The following is a 10,651-nucleotide window of genomic DNA, read 5'->3' as shown; positions in this document are numbered from 1 at the left end:
TCCATCTCGCCCAGCGGTCCGCTCCCGCGGCAGCCCATCAGGCCTATTGCCTGAGCAATGGTCCCTGACTATTTCTATAACCTACCTTACTCCTATCCCTATAACCTACCTCTACTCCTATCTGTATCCCTCAATCCCTTTGTCCTCTAGGAACCTATCCAAACCTTCTTTGAAGCCCTGTAACGTGCTCCTGCCTACCACAGCCTCCGGAAGCGCATTCCATGTATCCACCACCCTCTGGGTGAAAAAGAACTTCCTAGCGTTTGTTCTAAACCTGTCCCCTTTCAATTTCTCCGAGTGCCCCCTTGTACTTGTGGTTCCCCATAATTTGAAAAATCTGTCCCTGTCTACTTTTTCTATGCCCTTCAGGATCTTGAAGGTTTCTATCATGTCTCCTCTAAGTCTCCGCTTCTCCAGGGAGAACAGCCCCAACTTTTTTAGTCTGTCAGTATATAAGAGATTTTCCATACCCTTTATCAGCTTAGTTGCTCTTCTCTGGACTCCCTCAAGTACTGCCATGTCCTTCTTGAGGTACGGTGACCAGTATTGTACATCGGTTTGAAATCCGATATTGCGATTTAATCAAATTTTTAAATAAACTTGAAACTTGAATGTGACCCAACAAAGGCTGTGATTCGACTACCACAGTTGGAACAATATTGAGGCTCCACTCTCGGTGTTTCATTTTTAGTTTATGTGGAGAATTTTGTTTTCTCTTGTTTGCGTTTATCAATTAATGCAGCAATACACATTAGTAACTTTCTGTCTTTTTTTTCATCTATGTTATTCCTAGTTCTTATAGGGTGTGATGCCTTTTCTTGGATAGCTCAGAGAAAACAGGAGATTCTTCCTTCCCAGAATGTGGAAGGCAAAAAAATAAACAAAGAAGGTGACTGGGTTGGTGTTCTCCTTTATTAAATGATATCACAATGATTCGACACAATCGTGTTTTGGCCTAAAAAGGTCTGCCTCAGGAGTCTGATTGTGTAAACTAAGGAGATATATATTGGGGATTCACAACCATATGATACGTTTCTTTTAGTCTTTAAAAAGACTCTTAGTTCGCCTCTCGGCAAAAGAATAACGATGAAATCAGTTGAAGTAAATCAATGGATCATATGCCTGCCTTGTAACCAACATACAGTGGCAGAAGGAAATACAGTACTACATTCTCCTATGAAAATGAAGCTGAAACAGTTATGTTTTCATAGGAGAATGTAGCATTTCAAGATTGCCATCAGAGTAAAATGGTATATCAGCTCTAGGTCAGTCCTCATGGGCTGCAAGCAGATCAGGTGGCAACACGTAGTGGGCATGAAAATCTTTCTCATGCATATTCATTAGGGATATCCTGAAAATCTGGCCTGTTTGTGGCCCTCAAGGACTGAACTTAGACAAGTCAATTCATTCTAGGGCCAGCATTAGAGGGGTGTAACCAGGGCATGTGCCCCGGGCCCCCATACCACAGAGGGCTCCTAAGGCTGTCCAAAAACTGAAAGATATACAGCCTGCTGAGGGCTTTAGGGACCCTCCTGAATTTCTGCCCTGGGCCCCAGCAGGTTTAACTCTGGCCCTATTTGTGTCCAAGTATACAGAAATTGAAATTTGCCACACCCCACCACAGTAAATACCTGTTACACATGCACAGTTCAGAATAGTGAAAGTGATCATGAATGAAGCATAAGTAATGTTACAGGTGTGAGACACCATTGCCCTTATTCTCAAAAGAGTTTTGTGAGGGAAACCAAATGGGAACTAGGGAACTACTCCTTTTATATATACGTAAGATTCCCAAAAGTTATCACCCGTGATAAGTCCCACCAATGTCTCCTTCATGTCAGCTGGAGTGGAAATAGAAATCTAATATATTGGACTACAAATAGAAATCTAATATAAAATCTTGGAAACCAAAAAGCAAAACCTACTTATTCTACTTATGTTTTCGGTGTCTTCACAACAACACACATATAATTAGCTAGTTCTTCTTTCATTTCAAAACGTTTTATTGCAAAGAAGGTTCTTCTTTAAGTAGATACACCTTGCCCCTTTTGCTCCCCTTTGTAAGAGGGTAGGGTCTTTTAAAACAAAAACTGTACCTTCTCCGTCTTTTTGGCTCTTTGTAAGCAAAAGGTAGAGTCAAAAAGCTTAATTCATGTTCCATTCATAATTACAAACATAGATGTTGTAGAAAAAAGATCATTTTAATCTATACATATTTTCAAAACCAACAAAAAAAAAATAAGAATTAGGTAGCTTATGGTCTAATGATGAACAAGAAATGAGAGCACAAGAATAGTAAATACTATATTTATAACATGTATCTGTAGTGCAAACTCAGAATAATAGGACTTTACTCATACTGGCCTACTAGAAGGAAAAACGTTCCGAGTGATCGAAAAAGAGCCCCAAATATTAAAAACAAAACAAACCTTATCAAAGTTAAAAAAAAAAATATTTCAGAATTTAAAAATAGTGTGAAAATGTACACATTACACATAAAGTACTGAAAGATTTTAATAGTTTAAACAACAGGGATCTACAATTTTTGTTTCCAATTAAGATGGCTCTACTACCCACCTATTGTAAAGCTATAGGTACAATTACATATACCAAAAAAAAAAGGAAAAACAACAATAACAGAGCTATACAGTAACATATTAAGGTCTGCAAATTAGACCAGTATATGTTAAATATTTCACTGGTTTACTAATTGACATTTTAACCATTTGCAGTTAAAAAAAATGACAAAAACCAACCAAAATGAACCACCTTACAGAGGCTGCCTTTGAACTGTATGAGTTCCTTGCTTAGTTCACCTTTCCTGTATTTTAAATGAGTTGGAGCCCTTAGAAAAAGGGGGTGGATTAGGAACCTGGCATGTAGCATGAAATGTTTATTTATAAGGCAGGGTGTCTTTATAATGTAGCAACGGATGCCTTTCCCTAGTCAAAGTACAATAAATGAGGTGGATGATCTCCAGAGTTCTGCATTGACCATGCAATCAGTTTGTCCAGGCAGTTCAGTTGCATCTTTCTTTTCTCCATATTTATTCTCAATGGCACTGACACGCCTGATTTTAGAGTTAAACACAAATAAATAAGGCACTTCTACTTTAACATACAAACAAGGAATGGGTAGGATTTCTATCTTGCAAAACAAAGAGATCAAGTAATGGCACGGGACAGAGACGGCAACTCCACTTAACGGGATATTCCTGTTTTTCCTTTCACATAATAACACTAACAAATTCTTCCAGTGTTTAATTTCAAAGGTTTATTTTTTTGTGTTGTTTTTTTTTTTTGTTTGTATTTTTTTGTTTCTTTCTCTATCAGTCTAATAGAGTTGGTGAAACGTAGGATAAAGCCTTCAATGTTTTGCTTCTCATGCCAGTTAAAAAAAAAAAAAATCAACTTCAAAAGAGTTCAGACCAGTACCGTTTTCCCCCTTTAATTTTAACACTGATGAAACTTGGCTTTTCTTTCATTTTTATGCCTTTTGTTAAAATCCACACAGGCACATACTGTTTCTGTGAGTTCTTTGTTCTTTCCTCTTAGCTGCACTTGCATGACTTTACAACCATATTTGAGAGCTGCTCGATTTTTGGTGTTTTCCCGATGAAGTACAGGATGGTAAGGGATTCCAGATCTTGCGAGACACAGCATGGAGATGCAGATGCTTCTGGATTGATGGTGTTATACAAACTGAGTACCTAAAAGCAATTATTGGTATCAAAACAAAAGAAAACAAAGAAAGGGAGGGGAGGTAGAGAGAAAGAAAAAAAAAAAATCATGAAGACAATGTAAACATGGTCACAATTAAAACATAGGTGCAATTAAAACTGTTCAAAAGTAGAAAAATTCAAATTAAGCTTAGAATTGCAGTCCTGGAATGGGAGTCCAACCCCCCCCCTCCCATAAAATCACATAAAAATTGTGTACAAATAAATAAAGTCAATCAACACATTTTACAGAGTTATCAGCTTCCTCAGAGATAGCAAAGTACATGGATGCTGTCATTAGGGTTACCAGATGGCTCCAGAAAAAGGAGGACAGATTGAGACATCCGGGTTTTACTTCCATTGCTTTCAACACCTTTTGGGCACTTATACGTGTTTTTACATCATCTAAGTCAGGGATCTCAAAGTCCCTCCTTGAGGGCCGCAATCCAGTCGTTTTTTCAGGATTTCCCCAATGAATATGCATGAGATCTATGTGCATGCACTGCTTGCAATGCATATTCATTGAGGAAATCCTGAAAACACGACTGGATTGCGGCCCTCAAGGAGGGACTTTGAGATCCCTGATCTAAGTCACAAGGTATAAGTTCCGTCTAAGCAATCTTGTCAAACCTTCAATTATCCCTCCAGGATGACAAAGTCTAGGTCAGCCCACATCCCACCCTAACCACTCCTCCAAAAACACCCCTTTCAGCTCTGGGCGCACTGCGGCATTCAGAGGCCTAAAAAGACCCTGCATACGTCTAAAAAGCCGTTTTGATTATCAGCACTTGGATGATCTTTTAGATCGTCCAAGTGCCGATATGGGTGGGTTTTTACACATATTTCAGGTTTTATTATGAGCCCCATAGTTTACAGGTTAGATTGTCTCTTTTGTAATCCGTCCAGAACTGCAAGGTTGAGGCAGAATAGAAATCAGTAATCCCACTTTCTTTCAACTCCTCGTGCCCTGACTCCACCAGGACCGCCCATAAATTAAAACTATCCTTCCCCTCCCTACATGGTATTCTCCACGCAGGTAAACTGGGAAAATCACTTCTTTTCAAAATCACAGATCTCTGGAATGACCTTACTATCCCGCTGCGGAACCTGAGCTCCCTCCATTTATTCCGCAAGCAACTAAAAACCTGGCTCTTCTCTAACATGTAATTTATTTTCCCTTACTTTTCCACTCGATTTATAAACTTATGTAAACCTTTTCCTACCCTTTCTCATTTTTAAGTTCTTGTAAACCGTGCCGAGCTCTACTTCCGTGGAGATGATGCGGTATATAAACTTAAAGTTTAGTTTAGTTTAGTAATGTAATTTGCCATACTTACAGTGCAAGATTTTACAATACAAGTTTTCCTTACATGACTCATACTGATTCTGGTACCAATATACATTTCTTTGTAGTCCATCGGTCAAGGGCAGGGGTTTAGGTGAAGAGGTATATTTTATTGCTTTTCTAAAGTTGGGGAGTCCTTCAAGGGATCTGATCTGTGGGGGCAGTTGATTTCATTAGCTCGGTATGAAGTGGGAGTAGGACCGTTGGTTAGCTGTTGGCAGTTGAAGGGCACGACCGAGGGCTTTTTGAGGCAATTCTATACAGAGGCACCCTAGAATAAGCCTAGAATAAAAAAGTATACGCCTAATTTTTCTGTGTATTTCTCTGCACAACCTCAATCACACCTCCATGAATAGTAGTAAAATGTAGCAATTTACCTACACATTCATAGCTAACTAGCTATTTTGCATCGTAACTAGTTTAAATTTGTGTGCTGAAAATTGAAACCATAAAATACATGCGATAAAAGTACCATTTCTGCAAAAAGAAAAAAAATTGTGCGGTGTGATAAACAGGCAGAGGTTTTCTCACCAGCAGAGTCAGAATTTCCCTGAGGCCTAGTAAAGCTCCCCTCTACAAGAAAATTGCAGGAAAAGAGATAACTTAACTTGGGTGTTGTGGAGAACTACAATTCCCAGGGTCATCTGAGCTTAGGGCCCTGACAAGAAGTGGAAAGTTGAAGACAGTCCATGTGAGTTAATTACAAGCAATAATCCCAGAGCAGAAGGAGGAAGGGCCTGCTTGAAGGGCTAGCAATAACAAGACTAGGCACCACACAGAAAAGTTCTGCCTGGAGTCCTGCAGTGAGAGAATGGAAATGATAAAAAGGTGGTGTGGCCCCCAACTCTCACTGAAGCAGGGTGAGAGTACAGTAGTCAGCAGCTGAGCAAGGCATGGAGCCTCACCCTGGGTTTCCTGTTAATGTCATGTGAACCCTAAGTAAATGGGATTTCTCTCAGGGTTAATGTTTCAAAATAGATTAGTTTTGTGCATACAGTGACAATAATGAAACTCATTCCTAAGCCAGGGTATGTGGAGTATGATTTCAGTCTCTGAAATTCACTGTAAACACTCGCCGTAATATTTGCATTGTGCCAAAGACCGTTTGTCTCTGGAGTTAGTAAGATGTAACAAATATAGGCAGCCTATCCAGGTGTTCTTGGAAATTCTTGTTAATCAAGCCTGTGGCACCCAATATTTCTGTCTCTTTCTGACATATTTTCTTGGTTTGGACTGCATCTCTTGGTATTTGAGTATCTTCCCTCTCTCCAAGAGATTCACTGAATGATTGCTTGGATTAATCTCTATGATCAGTGATGTTCAGGTGATTTTTTTTTTTTTTTTTTATCATTACGCCCAGCGTGCTTGCAACCGGTCAAGATGACGATGTCCCAGGTGATCATAAACTCTTCATGCTCTACATTTCTCTTAGGGTCATGATTCCCAATGCTTTTTCTGGTATAGCTATGTTGTAATATTTGCATAATCTCCAATTGAGACGTGCCATTTTGCTATGCCTTTTTGTATAGAAATGTTCTGCCATCAGCACTTTGTAGCCAGCTGCAAGATGATTAATGGTTTACACTTCCAGTTCTTTTATTTTAATAGAAATTATAGCTGTCTATTGTACTACAGTAGTTTTTTTTTCTGTGCTTGCTATGAATCTCTCATCCTTAGGTTTTTGTTCTCTTCTCCTTAACCATTGTGTTTGATCCATATATATAACTCTATGAGCATCGGGAGCAGCGCTGGCCGTTCAGTGAGGCTCTCTGCGCTAAAACCGCTAGTGCAGTTTCGGAGACAAGGGGGAAAAATATTTCAATAAACATAAAAACACAGTTTGAGTGCTTTTGATCCTTATAATGTTCTTTTCTTTTTCCCTTCCTTCTCCGATATGCTCTCTTTAATGTTTTATTATTGCATATTGTTCTGTTTAATGGTTTTATTGTGAACCACTCTGATTTGAATGGTTTTATTGTGAACCACTCTGATTTGTTCTTAAAACAAGAACGTACAGAGTTAAGATAAACGATACGAAATCTAACCCATGGTCAAATCCATGCGGAGTCCCGCAGGGATCTCCACTTTCACCCATTCTATTCAATCTCTACATCTCCTCCCTTGGTACCACTCTTGACAACCTAAATGTAACATCATTCAGCTACGCAGACGACATAACTATTCTCTTCCCCTTCGAATCCCAAGACCACACCTCAACAGGACACCTGGAAACAATACTGGACGAAGTAGAAAAATGGATGACAAACCACAAATTAAAACTAAACTCGGACAAAACCAAATTCTTAATGCTTGAAACGGACAAAAACCCATCCATAACAGACCTGGAAATTAAAGCAATCAAATACCAAATCCAAACCTCCCTCAAAATCCTGGGAGTGCTGATAGACAGATGCTGCACTATGCAGACTCAAATCAACAAAACTACCAAAAAGCATTCTTCACAATGCGCAACTTAAGAAAAATAAGGAAATTCTTTGACAAAGAACACTACAGGATCATTGTACAATCCCTGGTACTAGGTCTTGTGGACTACTGCAATATCCTATATCTACCATGCCCTACAAACATGATCAAAAAACTACAGACCGTTCAGAACACAGCTCTCAGACTAATCTACTCCCTCGGAAAATATGACCACATCACCAACGCCTACCTAGACTCACATTGGCTACCGATTAGAGCCAGAATTCAATTCAAACTGTACTGTCTAATCTTCAAAGTATTCAACGGTACTGCACCTGCCTATCTAAACGATCGCCTAAACCGTAACCTTCCACCCAGAATAAGAAGAACACTGACACCATTCTCATACCCACCACTCAATGGCACTCATCGTAAAAAGCTTTATGATAACCTCATAGCAACGCATGCAGCAAAACTCGAACCCTCCATCACTAGATTGTTAACCTCAACATCTGACTTCAAAGCATTCCGTAAAGAAATCAAAACGCTGCTATTCAAAAAGTATATACAATCTACCTAATCTCCCTCTCCTCTTCCACCGACCAGGTTTGCTCACTCCCTGGCACCATACCCTCAATCGACCAAAAATATATTTAAAAAAATAATAAATAAAAATACCTGGAACCTAATTCATCCTACCGAAACCGATTACCTACCAACGTATGGAAACAGACTATTTGATATGTATAGTAATGTAACCTGATTTATCTTCCATTGTTATTATGTCTACACACTCATTCTGTCATTAAGTCTATACCCTCAATCTGTATTCTCCAATGTCATGTACCCTCCTGGAAATGTCCAGCTCTCTTCTTATGTAATCCGCTTTGAACCGCAAGGCACAAGCGGAATAAAAATCACTAATGTAATGTAATGTAATGATTTGGGTTTAAGAAGAGCAGCATATCAAATTCAAATTCATTAATTAAAATCTATTTATTTATTTATATCCCCCCCCCTTGAATTCTACTAGAAAATGTCTACACTAACTGCAGCTTATGGAACAAATTATCCAGCTGCTGCCAACTCATCTGCAGCGTTTGAAAATGAAGCCGTTTGGCACTAAGCTGCATTTATAAGCAGGAAGGTAATTACCAAAGGAAATGTGCAGGTTACCCACTGATGATACATGGATATATTCCCAAGGATGTCATTAATGTATTAGTTAAACATTCGGTGACCTCTTTCTGGAGATTTATTGGCATGCTTGCAGCTGAAACAGAAGTTCCGTTCAGCTTTTGCAGCAGTAGACACTTTACTGAGCTACCTCAAACTTGTTGGGTAAGTGTCCAAACCACATATCTGTGACCGTAGTTGTTCTTCCTCTCTGCTTAGAAAAATAAGTTTTGCTCCAAGCTTTGTATCTTACTTCCATATATAAGTCCCGTTTCGCACAGGGGTACAATCTGGGAAATGGGGCATCCAGGTTAGGATTTCATACTTCCCAGGTATTTGCACGAGTCTCTGCCAAATACACAGCCTTTTGTAAAATATCACCAAGAAAATATTGGTAAATTAGCTGAAGTCAGATTTTAACTGAAGCCAGTGGTGTAGCAAGGGTAGGAAGCGCCTGAGGCAGTAGCACCCCTCGTGCCCTCCTCTCTATCCTCCCCTCCTTCCACCAACACCCCCACACCCACTCGCATCCTCCCTTTCCACCCCCGTACCTCTTTAAATCTTCACCAGCACAAGCAGCTTCTCCGGCCTGCTGCTTGTGGTGGCTTTCCCTATTATGTCACTTTCTGGTCCTATGATGCAGAAATTATTTCAGAGCCCCCATCATCAGGAGTTTGTCCAGGTTTTAGAAAGCCCCAATGATCTCCGGCCACATATGGAGGGCTCTGAGCATGCATGGACAATCTCAATCTGTACGAAGCTCTTGTGGTGGTTGAGAAAGTTCTGAATGGGAGAGCTCATCCGCATTTAGTGCCTACTGAGTTTTTGTTGAGATTAACGACATTGGCTTTGTCTAGGAATCATTTTTTTGTGAGTCAGGCACAAGGGATCTCTTAGGGAGAGGATGAGAGTGGATGCTGTGAATGGGCAGACTGGATGGGCTATTTGGCTTTTATCTGCCATCATGTTTCTATGAAATAAAACTTGGAAACTTGATTTCCCTGGCGCAGTGTTTGGGTGAAACTTAGGTGGAGTTGTGAAGAATCTTCCAATCCATGTTCACCTTCCTTGGAGTCAAAATTTGGAACAATCTCACAGAGACCATATTCTATTCCGAAAGAAACTGAAAACTTCACTCTTTGACAGTTATCTCTTCTAAGATCATCTTAAGCACCTGACTTTATTTAATTCACCTATGCTTTATGTTTCCAGTCCCCCCTCCGCTCCTCCACCCTAACCCTTTTCAAATTCCTTTCCTCAAGTCGCCTAGAGCCTGTTTAGGTATGCGTGACACACAAATACTAGATTAGATTAGATATGTACTTTATAAAATAAGCATGCACTTGAAATATTGACAAGCACCAGTTGTATCTTCCTTGAAGAAGGTAGAACTTTGTGTACTATCAGCAGATGTTCTGGGAACATACTTCATAAAGTTAGATATGCTCCTGTATTGCTTTTATAAATTAAACATGTTTTTTTTACACAAATTTCTGTACCCTAAAATAGAAATCTCCATCCACAAGGATTAATTTTGGCCTTAAAGACTGGAAAGAGTAAACAGCAATCAAAATTCAGCGCCAAGAAAAAAAAATTACTGTTGAACAGTATTTATAATAGGTGTTCTGGAATTTGCATCCTTTATAGAATACTGCGTAGCACTAGGATCTGCGCACATCTTTAGGCATGAGGAGTTACACCAGCTGAAACCAAGTATAAATCCTTTTATACACATTGGGTGAAGATCTGCACTACTCTATAACAATACTCGTATGTTAAAGGAATGCCCCTGACCTGCCTAGGCCCCTCCCCGGCCATGTCTCCTTTGCAGTCATATGGAAACATGTAGGCGCTATTTTATAAATGGTTGCGTGTGTTTTCCCACAGATCTGCCATTTCTGCCCTGTTTCTGCGCCTCACACTGAAAATTCAGTGCGGCAATAGCACCTAATGTTTAAGGATGGTAGAAAAATGAATCGGTGAATGAA

At 39.6% G+C, this 10,651-nt stretch overlaps 1 protein-coding gene across 1 annotated transcript in view; it reads right to left on the bottom strand.

The window, feature by feature from the left end:
• Window positions 1–2,496: 2,496 nt before the first annotated feature.
• Window positions 2,497–10,651, bottom strand: part of TGFB2 (transforming growth factor beta 2) — a 203,788-nt gene continuing 195,633 nt past the window's right edge. Inside the window, exon 7 of the mRNA XM_033938220.1 lies at window positions 2,497–3,709. Coding sequence (XP_033794111.1) covers window positions 3,551–3,709 — 159 coding nt within the window. The 3' untranslated portion in view covers window positions 2,497–3,550. The remainder of the gene's footprint in view (window positions 3,710–10,651) is intronic.

The sequence above is a fragment of the Geotrypetes seraphini genome, chromosome 3 (genome assembly GCF_902459505.1).
Source record: "Geotrypetes seraphini chromosome 3, aGeoSer1.1, whole genome shotgun sequence".
In the NCBI taxonomy this organism is placed as follows: Eukaryota; Metazoa; Chordata; class Amphibia; order Gymnophiona; family Dermophiidae; genus Geotrypetes; species Geotrypetes seraphini.
Note: the sequence above shows the minus strand (reverse complement) of the source record. Positions and strands in the feature narration are given on the sequence as shown.